At 41.4% G+C, this 20,920-nt stretch overlaps 1 protein-coding gene across 1 annotated transcript in view; it reads left to right on the forward strand.

Annotated features, from left to right (window-relative positions):
- Window positions 1-20,920, forward strand: part of DOCK3 (dedicator of cytokinesis 3) — a 539,924-nt gene that overhangs the window by 440,732 nt on the left and 78,272 nt on the right. Inside the window, exons 16-23 of the mRNA XM_047095185.1 lie at window positions 6,494-6,618; window positions 8,131-8,293; window positions 8,831-8,937; window positions 9,503-9,674; window positions 10,047-10,144; window positions 12,905-12,988; window positions 14,068-14,168; window positions 16,975-17,056. Coding sequence (XP_046951141.1) covers window positions 6,494-6,618; window positions 8,131-8,293; window positions 8,831-8,937; window positions 9,503-9,674; window positions 10,047-10,144; window positions 12,905-12,988; window positions 14,068-14,168; window positions 16,975-17,056 — 932 coding nt within the window. The remainder of the gene's footprint in view (window positions 1-6,493; window positions 6,619-8,130; window positions 8,294-8,830; window positions 8,938-9,502; window positions 9,675-10,046; window positions 10,145-12,904; window positions 12,989-14,067; window positions 14,169-16,974; window positions 17,057-20,920) is intronic.

Consider the following 20,920-nt stretch of genomic DNA (forward strand, 5'->3'; position numbering starts at 1 on the left):
GCCCAATCTAGGAGACTGTGTATTACTTTAGGTGTTCATTAAGATCTTGAAGTAACTAAGAACATAGTGGAATGTTTAGAAAACGTTAACAAGCCCTAGGTGTATAGCTACGGGGAAAGTTTGTATGAGACACATCAGCTACTTCCATTGAAAGGAAAATGAATAGTGCTTATCCCAGGCTATACGGAATCAGAAAAGTAGAAAGCTTCTCTTTTCAGCTCTGTTGGACACATCTCACACAAAAGACAAAGGCATGACTTTTGAAAGAAAGCTCTCCTCAGGAAGAGTGATGAAAGTATTTGCCACAAGTAGTAGTGGTCAGTCTGACTGTCAAATGAGGCTTTGGCAATATCTAAGGGATGATTTAGGAATGATCACATCTGGTCTGACAACAGGTTGGAATAACCCAAGAAAGGAATAACCCTTGACCCAAGAAAGGAATAACCATATATAAATGATGTCAGACCATGCCCATTCTTGTCTTCCTGTTAGAGCAGGGAACATCACTGATCTTGTAACAGTTGAAACCAGTAGAAGTGTGACACTGAAGACGTGGTTTGAAAGTAAAATACTCATGGGTATATTTCTCTTACCCCAGTTCCTTTCCCCAGCAGCAGCTGTTGTTAACCATTTTCTGCTTAATTTTTTTTTTAACATTTATTTATTTTTGAGACAGAGAGAGACAGAGCATGAACGGGGGAGGGTCAGAGAGAGGGAGACACAGAATTTGAAACAGGCTCCAGGCTCTGAGCTGTCAGCACAGAGCCCGACGCGGGGCTTGAACTCACGGACCGCGAGATCATGACCTGAGCTGAAGTTGGCCGCTTAACCGACTGAGCCACCCAGGCGCCCCAACCATTTTCTTCTGTAAACATCCAGAGATAGGCTATGCACAAACCATATTTCATTTTTGTTTTTTTTCTTTTTGTGCAAATGGTAGAACACTATGCCCATTGTCCTGAGCTAAGAATTCTTGGAATTTATTCCGTGTGAAGCATGTGGGACCACCTCTATTTTCTCATTGTTTTTAATGGATGCATATGGTTCTACTTTCTGGGTGAATCACAATTTGTATAGCCCTTTATTGTGTGTATTTAGATTATTTCCAGTCTTGTGTTACTACAGTGATTCAAAATAAATATCCTTGTATTTAAAAAAAGAAAGAAGGTAAAGAACCTGTCTTTTCTAGATACCCTGAGAATTCCCGTAAGAGTCTTTTTTGGCAGGGGGAGAGGTCTCTTCTTTAAAATAATGGGTACCTGGGTGGCTCAGTCGGTTGGGCGACAGACTTCCGCTCAGGTCATGATCTCCCAGTTCATGAGTCGAGCCCCACATTGGGCTCTGTGCTGACAGCTCAGAGCCTGGAGCCTGCTTCGGATTCTGTATCTTCCTCTCTCTCTGCCCCTCCCTGACTCATGCGCTCTCTCTCTCTCTCTCTCTCTGTCTCTCAGAAATAAATATTAAAAAAAAAATAAGGGGCACCTGGGTGGCTCGGTTGGGCATCCGACTTCGGCTCGGGTCGTGATCTCACAGTTTGTGGGTTTGAGCCCCACATCAGGCCCTGTGCTGACAGCTTGGAGCCTGGAGCCTGCTTTGGATTCTGTGTCTCCCTCTCCCTGTGCCCCTCCCCCACTCATGCTCTGTCTCTGTCTCTCTCAAAATCATCATAAACAAACATTTAAAAAATAAAATAAGAACTACAACACATTACAAGATTGGTCATATGCCTGAAATTGTCTAAGTTGAATGGTTGTTAATGTCTCCATATCCCCATGATGCTGTTGGAGGACTTCACTCCTATTCTGCCAAAAGATAAAATTGGTGCCATCCTGAGCAGGCTGCTATGTCTGCTGAGAGAGAGAAGGTTAGTTCTAGTTTCACATGATCTTAAGGGAAAGAAAGCACTCTCCCTCCTAATCCTATCTAGAAGTAGACAAGGTATAAGTAAATAATAGTGTTAAATACTAGTATCCTTGAACCCAAATCTTCCTAATATGTGGTATAACTAATTTATACAGAAGGAACATGAATGTAATAAAGAGTCTAAACAAGACTGAGTGCCCAAATCTGTATTGGCTGTCCTGGATTATTTCTCCTGGGATGGAATTCTACATAGGCTAGAGCCATGTGGACCCAAAATTCCTGGTAAGGCTGGAGTATCTGGCAGGAGATTCTCCTGTAACAGATGCTCTGGTGCCCAAGCCAGACCTCAGAGGTTCTGAAACCTCTCCAGAGACTGCTGTCAGAAGAGATGTGCAAACACATTGTGAGCTCTGTTTCTCCAGTGTCATACCAGGGTGCAGGTCTTCAGAGGATCACACCTGGCCACTGAGGTGTGCAATTCTCTGTGACTGCTGGATGCAGCTCTGTCACAGTGTTCTTGGCCCCCTAAGATTTCTGGTAGCTGAAGAACACTGTTTCCTTCTAGGACCTCCCACTCCATAAAGACCCCAGAATGTTTCAGGCCAATCCCTGACATAAGAAGGTGGCTTCAGGTTCATTACTCTGCTCCTTCCCAGCAGCTGCTTATTTATACTTACAAGAATCTGGATTTTTGATGTGTATTTGCAGTGTAGTAAAGCTGTTCTTGACACATAAACACCCAAGCCAGGTATCAGGAAACTATAGTCCCTGGGCCAAATCCAGCCAGAGGCCTATTTTTGTACCACCTGCCAGCTGAGAATGTTTTTTCACATTTTAAAAGGGTTGTGAAAGCAAAGAACATGTAACAGAGACCTATGTGACCCAAAAAGCTTAAAATATTTACTATCTGGCTTCTTACAGAAAAAGTTGGCCAACCTCTACCTACTCTTAAGTCCCTAGTTCTCTGGCAAGCAGCTATACCAACAGCTGGCTACTCTCTGAGACTGTGAAAAGAACAAAGTTTATTCTGAGGCCCTCCTATAAGAACAACCTCATTCATTCATCTTTCCGTTCAAGAAACTCTGTTGCATGTCAGCTGAGCACTAAACAGAGATAAAAAGGCATTGCTGATGCTTTTAGATGCTCTGCCAACCTTAGGAAGCAGAGCACACCTAACAAAGGGAGGCAGAGTTGCCCTCAATAATACCTACTCCCACATCCCGCAGAAAAACCTCCCACTTCCATACCCCTCTCAGCATTCCTCTGTTCTGCTTAAGGGCTGCCTAGTCCCTAACACCCAGAAAAATTTCAGCAGCAGCTTCCCAGCAAACCCCCATGGTCTGGTTCCCTGGCATTAAACCCTGGAGAACATCAGAATTGCCTTGTGATTTTTGGTTTTGTTTAAAGTATGTACACAAGCCTCACCCAATACCAACTGGAATCTCAAGAGGTAGACGCTAGAAATCTAGTTTTAATAAGTTTCCTAGGTTATTAGAATACAGCCACCCACCCAGTGTTCTGTAAACTAACCTCACAAACTACTGCTCAGTCCTTCTCTTTCCCATCTCATTGTAATGTGCCTGTCCTCATCCCTCTCCTGGTAATATTTCCTTGCAATTGGCGCTAAAGTTTATAGGAGCCTCCTGGAGACAGTGCCTTGACCCAAACACATGATTCCACTGTAGGCTTTGTGAACATGTAACATGTAATAAGGACAGCTGAAGAGCAGGGAATCTCGGGAGCTATCTGTCAGGCAGGCCTGGGTCATTAGATCCCAGGAGGCTTTCACATTGGCTGCTTCTTAGGTTTTCTCCTAGTTCCAGGAGAATTAGTGGAGAGCTCTATTTAAATGATCCCCAGAGAGCTTTTGACAAGAAGGCCCCAGCAACATTAACTATCACAGTTCTCGAAATTGAGGCCATAATTTGCAAAACTGCAACCCATAAAGAGGCCTAATACCTATTCTGCTGAGAATAGTCCTGGTGTAGGCAAGTCTGTTCTCCAAATAAAGAGCAGCAAAAGATCTGATGAAATCAAGCTGCTTCAGTCTGTAACTCAGAGGGTATGTTTACTTGTATTGATAAATTGTCTCAGCAAGATATCACTGAAGGTATTCTATTTAAATAGGAAGTTTTAAAAGAATGAAAGCTGTAGGAATATCTAGCCCAGCCCTTCCATTTTAAATTAGCATGTTGATTTAAAATGCTCCAGAGGAACTGCCCCAGAAACCATGGACTCACTCTATATAATCAACACAGACCAAATTCTGTCATTATCAATCTCCAAGGTAATGCCCACTTTTGTATGAGTATTCTGTATCATATATTGATAGGAAAAGCTCACATGTTTCATTTGAAGGACACGTTTATTTATGGTTAACTGTTGTGGAGAGCCACAGAAATTTAAAATGTTTGTACAAGCTAGAATATTATTGCTGGTAGCCGGTATCTGCTTTTACAAGTCATGTGGATTACCTTGAGAATAACTTCTAGAGAGTGCTGGTTTAAACCAGAGTAATAGTTAAACAAAGTACCTATTCTGTAGATTAGACATTAAAATTCTCTAGACTATTCACTTTCTGCCAAATCAGTGTAGAAATTTAATAATTACTTAAATTCCATAGAAGAGCTAATGTGTAAGTAAAAGACTTTTATCAAAAGAAGGCTCTAAGATGTCTGTTTCAATTGTTAAAAATTCAAGGTGTAACCAACTGTGATTTGTCCCATTATAATACCAATTACCTATAGTAAAGGTCCCATTTAATTTTGAATTTTACTTTTAGGAATGATTTTATTCAGCTTCTGCCCTTACAATAGCAAAATGATGGATTTGACTTTCCCTTCCGCTTTCCTTTCCTACCTTACCTGCACACCTGAGTGCTATTTTAATGATATGCTTGAAGGGCCCAAGCAGAGATGTCCAAAGGAGGCAGATTAAAGTCCAGACTCCTGAGAATTCGAAGTAGAGGCTTTTCTCAGCCAGGAGGGAAGTCCATGTGAACTGCAAGAATAGACATCCTCTAGGCTGTCCTACCTATCCAGCAGCTAGTTGCATTTGTATGTGATTTTCAGAACATAATTTCCTTTCCCTTCATGGTAGCCCCAGGGCTGTTGGGGAACAAGATGTTTTTCACACATTAGAGAAAGTTCCCTGGGCTGTCAGAGAATAATTAATTGCTTCTCGTTGGCTGTTCTTCCTCACTTAGCTGAAGTATTTTGAGAACTTCATTATGCAACTAAATAACCATGGCTGCACTTCTGGTATAGTAAGACCACCTGAATAATAGGTCTGGTCATGAAGACCTCCACAGCTCAAGATATATGCCAGTTCTAGTCTATCATGTTTCATGCATAGGAGATACTAAGACACTTGCATAATCAGAAAGGTAGTCTGTGCAGAAAATGAGCCATCATCATGTATCTGACCAAACCAGAAAGCTTACTTGCTAACCAAAAACAATATCTGTTTATTTCATTGTGATTCCAAGTAATGAACATTTTCAGATTTTTCAGTTTTGCTAAGAACTGAGGTAGAAAGAATGTTTTGAATTGGCTTACTTTGCAAGTTAATCTTTCCATCACCTCTCAGTTGAGTTCTTCAGGCTGTTAGCACATCTTCACTTTGACCTTACATGTTTTCCTATACCATTTTTTTCCCTTTGAAGATTTTTTTCCCCAGGACTTTACATTGTTGTTGTTGTGGTTGTCATCGTGGTTGTTGTTTTGAAAGTCAAAATACCTTCTTTAGAATGTATGAATAAAATTGGTCATGTTACAAACTTAGAAGCTTAGAGCAGCCCAAATGAGCTCTTCTTATACATGAATAGACAATCCCCTTACCCTAAAAAAAAGGCAGATGTGGTCATTTCTTAGGTCATTTCGGCTTGCAGTTTGGGCTTCACCTGCCCAAGTCTCGAGCAGCAGATATTGGCAAAGTGGGCAGAAGTCAGAGAGAAGCAAAGAGCATAACAGATTGTTACCCCAGTGCTTTAGCACCTGTGCTTCTGGAAAGTCATCTGCTCCCAGAGCACTTACAACACAAAGAAGAAAAAAAAATGACAGTCCAGTGACCTGGGTCTGGCATTCCAGAAAGGGATGGGATTTGGAGCTAAGCCTCCAGAAGGAAAAAGTAGTGTATCCTCTAGTCAGACTCAGAAGGGTTGCAAGTTGAAAAAGAAAACCCGTAAAGGAAAAAGGAAACCACTTTTTTTTTTTTGGAGGGAAAGGAGGAGTGATTAGAGTTAAATAGTAGACATAATACAATAAACGTTATTCCTGTTGATTCTAAAAATCTTCCCCCTTTGGAAGGTTTAGATTTCAGCTATTCTCCTGGAAGATAGAGAGACTGAGTAGTCACCTGTAATACAAGAGAAGATTCTCTGCCTCAGCTTTTCCCACCCTGGACAAACTGTGGTGAACACCTTTAGAAATTAGACTTAGAGAGCACCTGACTAACCAACAGAGTGCTGCCGCACTGATATCAGTAGAATGTCCACCGTTATTAACCAAGCTTGCAATGCTCTGAGCACCCACCTCAACACTGGAGGATCCAAATGCTAGCCTGGTCCTCCGTACAAACGGGGCAGTGTGGCTCCTATGGTCTTGAAGACATGACATTTCTCTCCCCATAGGTGATATCCGCAATGACCTGTACCTAACCTTGGAGAAGGGGGATTTCGAGAGAGGGGGAAAGAGTGTACAAAAGAATATTGAAGTGACCATGTATGTGCTTTACGCAGATGGAGAAATACTGAAGGTAAGACTTGCCAGTCAGTTGGGAAAGGAGGCTAATCCTGTAATAATTTTAATGAGTCTATGGACTTTATTCAGAGACCCATTCATCAAGCAGACTGCACTCACATCACCACATATGCATTCTTCTCTGCCTTTTCTTCAAGGAAACCCTGCAGTATGCTTTGATAATGACTTCCAGTGTCACAGCCTTTTTAGAAATTCTTCCCAGTCTGACCTTAATCCTTCCTGCTCCAATTTAGACCTATTCCCTCTAGTTGTGTCCTACATGTTACTTTTTCTGCCATTCTGTCTAGCATCAAGCTACCTACTTTTGGCAACTGTTATTAGGTCCCACTCTTTTTGTTCCTTAAGCTAATGAAAGCTAAAAAAAAAGTTTCTCTTTGGTCAGGAGTAGGACTTAGGCACTCACTGGCTGGTACCAAGTTATGTGACAAGGAACAGCAGACTCAGGCTGTAAAAGATTATTTCCAGCCAATGCCAGTACAAGGATGCAAGTGTATCTTCTGTCACTCTTCATTCAAAGTGAAGACCTGGAGTGCTGTTTTTCCATTGTCAGTATGTCAGATTTCCCTCAGTCATGTCATGGTGAAGTCCCTGGCAAATAACAAGGCATCATTTGCACAGCACTTGACAGAAGGCAAATCACTCTTTTATAGACCTCCTCCTATATGTTGACAATAGCCTTGTGAGGTAGGCAGAGCAGGAGTGGTCATCCACATTTTACAGAAGTAAATAGGTAAAATTAGTCAAAATCATCCCCCAAAGCTAGAAATAAATGGAGGATATTGTTTAATTGGTGGTAGAAGCACTGATTTTTGTTTCATTTTTAAAAGCCCATCTCGAAGACTAAGGCGTGTCCATTGTTGGCATGGATAATGCCAAGGTCAGCAGAGCTGTCAGCTGCTCAGACCACCCTTGTGCAGATAGGGAGCTGCTCCTGATTGTATTGCCTGCAACTTCCTGTCTTCCAGGAAGATGGGACTACATCTTCATGGCAATATCTGAAAACAGGAGGTCAAATTAAATCTGGTCTGCCTTGTCTATATCCAAAGACAGTCAGCCAAGGGCAACCTAAAATGCCAGTGCAACATTGGGGTAAGGAAGATTAGAAAACAGGCTCTCTCCACTTTATAAATTAATTCATTTTCTGATCAGGTAAAGTGCCATATACAGTTGACTTCTGTGGAGTTCATTGTTTCCTTTCTTAATGAGGATGAAGAACCTATCTTCGTGGTTCACTTACACTTTTCAGCTGCCCTCCAGTTTATTGAGCAGCGTGTGTGGTTACTTTTGCCCCACGGAAAAGAAGGAGCTTTGTTGACTGCTGATTCCTTATGCCATCTACACAGTTGTTTCCAAAAGTATTGAGTTTAAGTCAAATGAATTTTCTCATCTTGTAGATTTGGCCTGGTGGGAAAATAAGACTTGCACAAAGGAGAAAGTGTCCTAGTGACAGAGAAATCCAGGGGCTTCCTCCAGCAAGATCACACTTTATTTTGCTTCTCTCTTCCAGGATTGTATAAGCTTGGGTTCAGGAGAGCCAAACAGGAGTTCCTACCACTCCTTTGTCCTCTACCACAGTAATAGTCCTCGCTGGGGAGAAATTATCAAATTGCCCATCCCCATTGACCGGTTCCGGGGCTCCCACCTGCGCTTCGAGTTCAGACATTGTTCCAGTGAGTGAGACTTCTCTCCACATTCCTTGGAAGATATGAATGTTCTATTGTCTCAGAGTTCTTTCCTCATAAAGAGAATTAAGAGGGTTCTTATTGTTGGGGCAATAAAATGAGTTCTGAATAAATGGGTACTCAGAGATGGGGTGTCAACAGAGGCTGTTCTGTGTACAGTGACTCAAAACCAGAAAAGGTCTGGTACTCGTCCTTCTTTGTGTCTGGTCCAGACACTGTATAATTACCAGTATTATCCTCCTTTGGATGTCTCCTGTGTAGATATTAAACTGTTCCTTAAAGAGCCTCTGATTTATCAAGACTAGCAATCTAGTTTCTATTTGGGTCTAGATAGCCTGTGTACCTTGGGATATAAGTGGAAATTCAGTATAGTACATTTATCATCATTCCTGCAGTCAGGTATGTACCTAATTAATGAAAGCAAGGGACAAAGAAGTAAAAAATGTAGGTGATAAGCACAAGGGGAATTTCTGTTAAAACGCAAAGTGAAGGGCAAAAACAACTAACACTTAGCTCTGGTTGCAGCAAAGGACAAAGGGGAAAAGAAACTCTTTGGCTTTGCATTCTCACCCCTGATGCGGGATGATGGCACCACTCTCTCAGATGACATCCATGAGCTCTATGTGTACAAGGTATGGAGCCTGGCTGTCTCTCATCTCAACTTTCACACTCCTGAAGCCACTCTCACATATGGTTCTGAGTTAGGTGGCTTTCAGTGGGCAGGCCAAAGGATCCAGGGTAGTGCGCTGGTAGATGACAGCAGGACAGCTGTGGGCAGGCTTTTGTCATGTAACTACAGTGACCTTCCTCCCACAAGTAATGCCAGCAGGCCCTTTGTCCCTCACCTCCCACTCCACAAGTAATGGAAGTCTATTACCAACTCCTCTGTGCCATTAGCTAGTACATTCAGAGACCTGCCATTTGAGATCATGGTTTTGTCAGCTATCACAGCATGGCTGCCACCCAAAGTTGCCTGCACAGCAGATGGAGGCCACCTGCCCCACCATGTTCTCTCTAAAAGGCATGTGAGCCATATGGGGAGTTTCTGAACAGAAAGCACTCTTCTAAGAGGACCTGAGGCCCAAGATCTAGCCTCAGGAAGATGAGAGCAAATATCAACATTGAAAAATCTGTGACCTGAGTTTTCCACATGTCATGGTTCAGGAAACATTCTGTGTTCTCTACTTTTGCCTGCAGTGTGATGAGAATAGCACGTTTAACAACCATGCTCTGTACCTGGGCTTGCCCTGCTGCAAAGAGGACTACAATGGCTGCCCTAACATCCCCTCCAGCCTCATCTTCCAGCGCAGCACCAAAGAGTCTTTCTTCATTTCCACACAGCTCTCCTCCACCAAACTCACCCAGAATGGTAGGTGGTGGTACCTACAGGGTGCTGCGCTCCCTGTCCTCAGTGACTGGTTCCATGTTGCTGATACATGCTAAGGGAAACAGAAGTCAATTGCTTTTTCATGCCACAATGAGGGCATTCTTTTCATCTGAAGTTGAAGGAACCACTTGGTAATAGCAACCTGTAAGATTTCCCATGGTTTTATTAGCTCCAGAATGCACCTCCAGATTTCACAGATGTGTCTTTGGCCTTGATATCAGCACTAAAGAGTCTGTTGTAATGTTAACAGCTATTTCTCTTCCCCCAGATTCCACCTGTCCTTGTCAGGGAAAGTCTGGGTTTTGCTTGTCCTTGGCATAGCCAGTGTTCACTACTTTTGGGCTTGCTTTGTAGTGGACCTCCTTGCTCTGCTGAAATGGAAGGCTTTTCCAGACCGGATCATGGACATACTAGGGCGGCTGCGGCATGTCAGTGGAGAAGAAATTGTTAAGGTATGCCTTCCTATAATTCATAGATGCTACCTAAGTAAGAATCTGGGCAGAAGGTCTTACTTCACCTTGATTTCTACCAGTATACCTCTAAGACCATTTCTCAAAATATAATTAGTGAGTAGGACTAGAGTTATTTTTCTTTTTATTTTTTTTTCAGTTAGCTTCTTTTTTAAAAGTAAGTATGACATCAGGTTTATTACCTTTTAGAAACTAAGTTATAAACCCTATTTTCTGACTTTTTTTTCTTCCTAGAAAGTAAAATGATAATTAGAAACATACCCAGTGCTTTGTGCTGCCTCCTCTTCCTTCCTTAGGTCTCTTTCTCATTTTCCTTATCTGTAACCCTTTTACCACAAACCTGGCCTGAAGTCTTTCTGGCCGTACTCACTTGATTATCTAGAAGAACTCTAAATACTCTCCATTAACTTGTAGCTGCTGCTTTTGCCCAGTCTCTCACTTACAGTCCATACCAGAGACCTTTCCCTACTCCCTGCCTCAACTGCTTTCTCTAGATACCTTTGTGACATTTCCCATCTGTGGCCCCGTCAGACTGACAGCAACACTACAAGTCCCCTGTTGTCTTCTGTAAGGCTTCTCTGCATTGCACAGAGTGTTTGCCCACCTGGCACCTCCTGATGGTGAAAGTGCTGCAGGTGGATTCTGCACAATGGACTGAAGTCTGCTGAGGAAAGTGGAGGTGCTTTTGATGATGAGCAAGAGCAGTGGAATGTAGAATGGACACTAAGTGTCAAGAAGACAACTTGTCATCAGTGAGCATTGCTCTGTCATTATAATTATCAAATCAATTAGCACAGATACCCTATCTGTACTTTCATTTTATAGCTCCATTGACTCAGTAACACACAACATGCTGTCTCCAAATAAGAAACAATTTTAAAGTCTGTACAAGAGAAGTTTTGTCTGAATTTTGTTTAAATCAATTAGAGTATCATAAATTTTAAAAGGAACTCTTAACCAAGCTAATACTAGTTTTTGAAACTTAAGATCAGTTTATTCTCAGGGCATATTTTTCTTCTAAACATATCCAATATTGCACTGTATATTAACTAACATATAAAAATAAACATATTTAAAATATCAATTAGCAGACAAGGTATTAAGAGAAGTGTATAATTTTTTTTTTGAGAGAGTAAGTGAGCATGAGTGGGACTGGGGGTAGGGGCAGGGGAAGAGAGAGAATCTTAAGCAGGCTCCACGCCCAGCATGGAGCCCAACACAGGGCTCAATCTCATGACCCTGAGATCAGGACTTAAGTAGATATCAAGAGTCAGACACTTAACCTAGTGAGCCACCCAGGCACCCCAAAGTCTGATCTTTTTGAGGCTGAGTAGTGTTGTATTTCCAGTAAGAGACTATCTTATCAGCATATCTGCTTTTAGCATCAATAATTGATCTCAAACCACCAGAAGAGAGTGTGAAAAGAATGTGCCAGCATTTTTAAATATTATTTTTTACTTTTTATTAGACTATTTCAAATATACACAAAAGTAAAATGGTATAAAGAACCCTACATGTATCTATCACCTAGCACCAGCAGTCATCACCCTATGGCCAATCCTGCCCATCAACGCTGCCATCCAAACCTTCCACCTTAGACTTGTTTTAAAGTAAGTTGTAACTTGGCAGTGAGAAAGAATGAAATCATGCCATTTGCAGCAATATGTGAATAAAACTGGAAGGTATTACGCTGAATGAAATAAGTCAGTCAGAAAAAGACAGATATCATATGTTTTCACTCATATGTGGATCTTGAGAAACTTAACAGAAGACCGTGGGGGAAGGGAAGGAGAGAAAAATAGTTACAAACAGAGAGGGAGGGAGGCAAGCCACAAGAGACTCTTAAATACAGAGAACAAACTGAGGGTGGATGGGGGGTGGGGAGAGAGAAATATGGGTGATGGGCATTGAGGAGGGCACCTGTTGGGATGAGCACTGGGTATTGTACGTAAGTGATGAACCATGGGAATCTACCCCAAAAACCAAGAGCACACTTTACACACTGTATGTTAGCCAATTTGACAATAAATTGTATTAAATTTAATAATAAAAAATAAACAAATAAAATAAACATTGTATCATTCAATTGCCTTTTGACCACAGAATGTTAGACTTTATTTTGGAAGAAGACTGTCAGTATCCTTGAGTATTATTCTCTCCCTTGGATTTTGTATCTTAGAAAGAAAAAGGCACATGTTAAAAAACAAAAACAAAATGGTACTTCTTTTACCCTCATTGACAGACTTCAGCAACAGCTTTCTCCCTTCTCCCAGAATACTGATTTCTAGACCAAAACATGGTTTCTATAGTTAAGACCTAGCCTGCCACACCCTCATTCAAATGTCCTCTAAAGAGTTAGGCCACAATAAAGAGTGAGGGGCTCCTAAACTCTTTGGGGTCCCAGGAGAGTGAACTCTTTTTCTCAAAATGAATTTGGCATCAGAATCACTTAGATTGACTTTATTTCAAAATTACAATTCTACATGGATGTTCTGTTTTTTTAAGTGACCGTTCTTTCCATAGAAATTTTGCACTTACCCAAGAGAAAGAGCCTCTCCAAATATCTCTCAGGGCCCTTAGCTAGGTGGAGGTGGGATCCTAGATTAGTTTAGTTTAAGTGGTGATTTGAGATCTTAAGAGATCTTTGAGTTTGTTTATTGGGAGATGAGTTCATTGGTGTATGGAAGTTTGACCATGTGTTCAAGGTCCTAAGATCTGAGCCCTCTGGTTTTTATGTTGCAGTTTCTGCAGGACATCTTAGATACACTCTTTGTGATTTTGGATGATAATACAGAGAAATATGGCCTGTTGGTGTTTCAGTCTTTGGTAAGTCTCACCCCTCCCGACTTTTCATTTTTATTTATTATTTCTGTCATATGTTTTTAAAAATCCAAGGGAAGCAGTTTATTAGAGTGAGTCAGTATAACATCTATGCAGATTTTCCAATAGAAAAGTGGCTGAGGAGTGTCACCCAAGGAAGACCAACCAACCTACCAACCGGGCAGATCCCTACAGCATCAAATTTGAAGAATTCAGCATGGCCAGGTCCGGGCCTCAGTAGTTTTGATACCTCAGTCTCATCACTGTTGCAGAGTTGCCTAGCCCCTGAAATAGAGACCTACACCAATAAAAGGCTTGGAGACTGATATAGGAAACCAGATGACCTGTTTTTTTCACCTACAAAAATAGGGTATAATGGCCAGGAAGAGCAGAGTCTCATCTGTGATGGTCACACTCTCTCCCTTTGGGCAGTTGTTTGGGAACCCAAATCTCTGTAGGTTGCTTAGTGAGAATGGACAGTGATTTGAATGTTCAGTGCATTTTGCTTAATATATCCTGTCCTATAGGAGTGCTGTATATTCAAGAACCATATACTGTAAGTCTACCTGATAGATGAGGAGCAGAAGCAAGAGTTAAAATGGCACTTGCGTAGATTGCCCCTCTGGCTTTTCTTCCTTGCTTTCCTGGCCAGCCAGCCCCATTTCGGAAGGGCACAGCCTTTCATACGTTGATCTGTCTCAGAGGACAATCTTTTTTTTTTTTTTTTGTCTCTTTTCCAAATTTTTTGAGACACCTTAGAATTTATGCCACCTTACACAGGTATCTCTTTGCCTTTTCCTAGTCTGTATTGTGTCATCCAGCATTATTATGAAGAGAGAGGCTCAGAGTAACACTAGCACAAACAGATGAGTCCCAAGTCCAGACTGGGTGGCCGAGGGCTGTGGGAATAGAGCAGACAAGACAGAAATACAGGTACAGAATAGAAACCTTACGTTCTCTGCCCATGGAAAACACTAGAGAAAATACTGACGGTTTGTCATTTCTTGAAGAAGCAAGAGTTCTGTTTCCTGCTGGGGATAAGTCCAGGGTCTCCAGTGAACTGTAGTACCCTACATCTCCTTCAGGTATTCATCATCAACTTGCTCAGAGACATCAAGTATTTCCACTTCCGGCCTGTAATGGACACATACATCCAGAAGCACTTTGCTGGAGCCCTGGCGTACAAGTAAGTTCCATTTAGCATCATCATTAGGATTTGTGTTTGAATAGAAGGACAGGCTTAAAAAAGGTTCCATGACAACCACCATTCATTCAGCTGACATTTTTTTTTAATTTTTTTTTTTTTAACATTTATTTATTTTTGGGACAGAGAGAGACAGAGCATGAACGGGGGAGGGGCAGAGAGAGAGGGAGACACAGAATCGGAAGCAGGCTCCAAGCTCCGAGCCATCAGCCCAGAGCCCGACGCGGGGCTCGAACTCACGAACCGCGAGATTGTGACCTGAGCTGAAGTCGGACACTTAACCGACTGAGACACCCAGGCGCCCCCAGCTGACATTTTTTTAACTTCATTTTTTTCTAATTCTGATAAAATACACATAATATAAAATAATACCATTTAACTAAAAAAAAAATTAATGCTTATTTATTTTTGAGAGACATAGAGAGACAGATTGGGAGTGAAGGAGGGGCAGAGAGAAAGAAGGAGACACAGAATCAGAAGCAGGCTCCAGGCTTTGAGCTGTCAACACATCCTGATGCAGGGCTCAAACCCACGGACCCCGCACAAGATCATCACCTAAGCCGAAGTCAGACGATTAACCAAATGAGCCACCCAGGCGCCCCCCCCCCATTTTAACTATTTTTAAGTGTACAGCTCAGTGGCATTAAGTATGTCCACATTGTTGTACAACCATCACCACCATCTATCTCAAGAACTATTTTCATCTTGCAAAACTGAAATTCTGTACCCCTTAAATAGTAACTCCCCATCACCTCCACCGTCCCTTAGCAACCTCCATTGTTATACTTTCTCTTTTAATTTGCTTATTCTAGGAACTTCATGTAAATTGAGTCATACAATATTTATCTTTTTGTGTCTGGTTTATTTCACTTACCATGTCTTCAAGTTCCATCTGTGTTGTAGCATATGTCAGAATTGCCTTCCTTTTAAAGGCTGAGTAATGTTACGTTGTATGTATGTACCACATTCTGTTTATCCACTCATCCATCAATGAATACTTGGGTTGCTCTCACCTTTTAGTTATTGTGAATAATGCTGCTATGAACATGGGTATACAAATATCTCTTAAAGACTGATTTCATTTCTCTTGGGTATATACCCAGAGGTGGGATTGACCACTATACTGTTTTCCACAGCAGTGGCTGCAGCATTTTACATTCCTGCCAGCAGTGTTCAAGAGTTCCAGTTTCTCCACATCCTCAAGCAAAGACTTTTTATTTTTTGTTGTGTTTGGAGAAGGATTTTTTTTTTTTTAGAGTCATCATGCTAACTGGTGTGAAGTGGTATCTCATTGTGGTTTTGATTTGCATTTTCCTAATGATTAATGATGCAGAGCATCTCTTCATGTATTTATTGACCATTTGCATATCTTCGTTGGAGAAAATTTATTCAAGTCCTTTGCCCATTTTTAAAAAATGTTTGTTTGTTTATTTATTTATTTACTAATTTATTTATTTTGAGGGGGATGCACAGAGAGGGAGGGAAAGAGAGAGAATCCAAGCAGGCTCCACACCCAGGGCAGAGCCCAGTGCAGGGCTCAATCTCATGACTGCAAGATCATGACCTAAACCAATTTGAAGTGTCAGAAACTCAACCAACTGAGCCACCAGGCACCCCTCCTTTGCCCATTTTTTAATCAGGTTGTTTGGTTTTTTAAGTGCTGTTTTTCCAGTTCTATGTTGAGTGGAAGTAGAAAAAGAAGGCATCCTTATTCCTGATCTTAGAGGAACAATTTTCTTTCACTGTTGAGTAGGATATTGGTTGTGGTCTTTCAGCTGACATTTTAAACCATAGTTTACTACACAATTGTCATTTTTTTCCTTCCAAGAACTGGCAGCAAAGCTACTAAAAGTAAGTCTTGCTTTTTCATTGAGAAGCATGAATAGCTAAAAATGGCACCAACATGGGGCGCCTGGGTGGCTTGGTTGGTTAATCATCCGACTTCGGCTCAGGTCATGATCTCACGGTCCCTGAGTTTGAGCCCTGCGTCTGGCTCTGTGCTGACAGCTCGGAGCCTGGAGCCTGTTTCGGATTCTGTGTCTCCCTCTCTCTCTGCTCCTCCCCTGTTCATGCTCTGTCTCTCTCTGTCTCAAAAATAAATAAACGTTAAAAAAATTTTTTTTTAATTAAAAAAAATAAAAATGGCACCAACAATAAATGTCAAAGAAATAAAAAACTATTGATAAAAGATATAATATAAATGGTTAACATGGAAAACAGAAGTTATCTAAAACCATTAAGGCAATTTAAAATTGCCTCATTTTCTTCTATAGAATTAGCACAGTTTTTGAAAATATATATAAAACCAACAGGTGACGAGGCTGTAGAGTCACTGGAACTCTGACACTTTGATATCACTCTGTAGAGTGGGCACTTGCTGTAGAGCGAGCAAGGAGAGGCACATAGGACCGTATACCTTTATCCAGAATCTGCTACTTACTAGTTATTGTTGTATGTTCTGGAGACATAGAAATTTTAGACAAAACAAAATTACAGGTGAAGTCTAGGACTTTAGGAAAACTTTCTTATCAAAGAAAAAATGTGTGTCAGGGAAAGAGAGAAAGAATGATTATAATTGCTAATTAAAATGTGGCAACTCTACAGACGAGGCATGTTGTATGGTCTCAGATGATCTGAAGATTTCACATTTGTAACAGATCCATCACTCCATTCTGCCTCATAAGCAGTATATTTATTTTTCCTGTGTGGCAAATTCAGGGCTGCAAAAATTTCAAACTGCATTGCTTTTGAGTTAAAGTGGGGTTTCTGGAACTGTTCTCTTTCCCAGGGAGCTCATTCGCTGTTTGAAGTGGTACATGGACTGCTCAGCAGAACTGATTCGACAGGACCACATTCAGGAAGCCATGAGGGTAATGTACTGAGCTCACTGTACATAAAGGGCCCACCCCTGCTGTTGTTTGTCAGTAATTTCAATGGTTTAGTGTGCAGAACAAGTGTCGACATCCCAGTACACTGGCCTGCTTTCAGGAATGCCTTGGACCACATAATTCCCCATTGTCCATCTTAATTTTGCCCCAGACCTTTATTCCTAACAGTGTTACCTTAAAGCAGAAAGGAGGGATGATGTACATGCAACTCCTGGCCATCCTTCCTGACTGGTTTTGCCAGCAGCATCCATCTCTGCTTCCACTGGCCAAAGCATCATATCTCCTTCTAAACCAGTGTTGGTGGCAACATTGATTAGACTTAAGATCTTCCAACTTTTCCTGTCTTCAGTGGTTACTAAACATTGTTTTTTAGAACTGTTTTAAGTAAAAAGAGCTGATTGGATGCACTGTATATACATTAAGAAGATAATCTTAAAACCTTGACCTTTGGAAGAAACCGGAGTCCCCCATGGCAGCACTCCTGCATGGACAGGTTCCGAGATAAGGCAGCCTTTTGCATTTCTGGGCAGCTCCAGTTTTCAGGGGACCATCGTCATTGTGAGTTAACTTCACTTTCTGGTAACTTCTTTTCATGGTACTTCTGTGGAGACCCACTGAGAGAATGTTGATTTCTCTTTTGCTCAACAGTTCTCAATATAGTTTTTTAAAGAAAGTTGCCATATCCCTTGGGAACTCACACCAAGTTCATGCTTTCTCCCTTTCCGCCCCTACATTTTCTTGTTCTTGGGTTATTTTTTTTTAGTTGCTTTTTAACCATGTCTTTCCCACCCTTTCCAGTTAGTAATAAAAGAAGAGTGGCAACAAAGTAGTTCTGCTTTTTCTCTGTCCTCTTTTAATTTCACATCATTTGCTCTGAGTACCATTGGGCCTGTGATTTTGTTGTTCTTGTCCACATGCTAACAGGTGAGACAGGTGCTTCCTTAAACATTACCAGACTGAAGAAGCAAAATAAAATCATAGGTCTGTGTTTCCCCTGCCTCTTCTCCGTATGTTCTGTAAAAATGTAAGGCCATAAGTATTATTTCTGTCCTTCTTCATATAATACCTGTCTACAAAGCAGTCAGCATCTGTTGTGGATGCCAAGATGCAAAGAAGAATAAGACAGACCTCTTGCCTTGAGGAACACATCCCCACTGAAGCATGCTCAAACACAGGTGTAGAGCAGAGTTCTGAGTGTGATGTGGGGACAGAGCCTGTATTCTGTTCTTCTTTAAACCCAGTACCTGGCAGCTGCCTCAGACAATATTTGAGGGGATAAAAGTTGAGTTAAATGCAAAAGATTCTATGTGAGTCCCTAAATTAATTGCTCAGGATACTGGAGAAAGCATCACAGAAGTTGTTTTCTCCTAACAATCAGTCATTCAGTCATTCCGTCAAGTCAGTGTTACTTGATACCTGCCATGTGTCAGACACCGTAGTAGACACTGGAGATTCAGCAGGGGCCCAAGCAGAAAAGGCTGTGCTTTCATAGCACTTCCATCCAAGTGGAGGAAAGACAGACAATAAATACCCAAATTAAGTGGGGAAAAAAACTTGATAAGTAAGAACTATGAAGGAAATTTACTTCAGATCAAAATTTTAGGGAAAGTTTGTCTGAGGAGGTGACCTCTGGGCTGAAATCGATGTGAAGAGCTGGGGGATGAGCATTCCAGACAGGAAACAGCATGTTTAAAAGCCTGGGTGGGAAACAACATGAGTTTTCAAGCAACCAAAAAATAGCTGATGTGACCAAAGCAGGGAATCAATTTCAAACATTAAATTGGATGTGTGAAGTGATAGAAAGGAAGAAGTGCTGGTTCCAAAGAATCTGGCTAGATCAGCTGAGTTGATATCAGGGTTACTTAGGAAGATGCAGAATTCTGGGAGAAGATCAGGTTTGGGTGGAAAGAAAGAAGATATCCATTTGGGGGAGCATTTTTCTGAGGTACTTTCATACTTATTCTTACCGCTGCAAACCTGTTTGAATGGCCTCTCATACTAATGCATCCAGTACTAAGGTTTTATCAGGTCATTTCCCCTTCTCCTTCAAGTTTTAGTTGACAAGTCCTCTTGACCAAACCAGTAAATCTCTAATCAGTCCTGTTTTCATCCTTCACAGGATGCGTATGGTCCTGGCCTAGCACCTCTCAGTCTGGTATGATAAAATGTGGACCAGGAAACCTCTTCTTACTCTTGATTCAATACATGCTGCCACTCATTCGCATCTCTTCCTTTCACTTTCAAAGTCGTGGCCTTTCTAAGAAAGTTTGACCACTAAGGAATATGAAAATAAAGAGTCTTTCATTTTCTTACTTGGTTATTTTGTTTGTCCCTTGTGAATGACCTGTAGGAGGTATCTTTGACAGGTTTGAGTTTGGTATTTGGCAAGATATTCTAAAAAGACAGCACACTTTTCACTCGTGAGCTATCTCAGGTCCCCCAGGGAACCATGGAGAGAAAAGAGCAGGCACAATGGATCTTCTTGGTGCTTGAAAGGTTGTAATAACTTTTAGGATCTCTTTTTCTTTCAGGCTTATTAACTTAAGTAGAAATGCACAGAGTGGCTGCTTCACCCACCATTAAGTGTTTCATTGTCTCCATGAAGTGTTGGGAGCACCCTTGAACTTTGAACAAACTCCATAGGCTCCACCACTCACCTCCTTCCTCACTGGCCCACCCTCTTCTCTTTCCCCGGTTGCATTAGTCAGAGGCAACCGGCCATCACCTGGTCCTTCCCACGCTGGTACTCACCATAAAAATCAAGAGGAGTGGGCAAGGGAAGTCAGGGGGTGATGGATGACTGGAAGTGGACTTATTTTTTATCCCTCATGCAGGTTTTCGCAGGGCCATCTTGGACGTTGTTTTATATTTTAAAATTTAATGAAGATACTAAGCTCTCAGGCCCAGGAAATGCAAGCAATTTTTCTGTCTGGTTCTGCCCTTCACTGTGAAACTAGTGGATGTTTCAAGCCATTCAATACACTCTTGTGTTAGCTGTTTCAAACTGGAAAAAGAAAACAGGTCATGAGGTACACATTTTCCCTTTTAAAATTAGAGTATGTAGCACACATCTCCCTGGTTCTTTTCAGACCAGGCATTAAAAGTCTGGAATGGAGTCTGTAGCATTTATGCTGCTGAGGCCACACACTTTAATTTTTTCTAATGCAATCTTCTGGTGCAAGGCTTGGAAGACATATTTTTCTAACCTAGCCATTCTACAATGCCTACTGAATTCTATATGGGCTGCAAAACAAAACAAAATGAGGTTTTGTTTTACCAAACCTTTTGATAGATACATAGGTCATGAAAGGTAGCTTGAGAATTGTTTTCTATTTTATATTTCAAGTAACTGAGCTCCATTTGTTTCATCCTTGGATAAGTTTCTCTCCCAATGTCTCTGCCTTCCCAGTGTCTGGGAAATCTGTGGCATTTCTTTGATTAGAAAGCATAGTCTTAGATCTTCAATCTGTTCTCTTAAAAGATAATTACTGTGCTCATAAGCATGGGCCAAGCTGTAAGGACTCCTCAGAATTAGATACTGCTCCCAAAATAAGTTATGGGAGCTTCATCTTCTGCATTGTTCAAAAATTGTCTGTGGGAAGGTGTCCGGGTTTGGAAGAGGATAGAGAGTGGGTGTGTCAGGTCCACCTGGGGCTGTGCAACCTGGGGCAAGTTTTCTCCAGAGTTAATGTCCAGTGAGAAGCCTGGCACCATGTCAGACCCCAGCTATATCTCAAAGGTGCAGAAGGCTCCTTAAGGACTTTTCCTTCTTGGAATAAATTTAAGAGAGGTTACATCATTGCTTTTGAAGCCTCTTATTTCCAGACCTGAAAAAAATACAAAGAA

Source organism: Lynx rufus, unplaced genomic scaffold (assembly GCF_022079265.1).
Source record: "Lynx rufus isolate CCGP_SWC_20201006 ecotype Redwood Valley unplaced genomic scaffold, mLynRuf1.p SCAF_4, whole genome shotgun sequence".
NCBI lineage: Eukaryota > Metazoa > Chordata > Mammalia > Carnivora > Felidae > Lynx > Lynx rufus.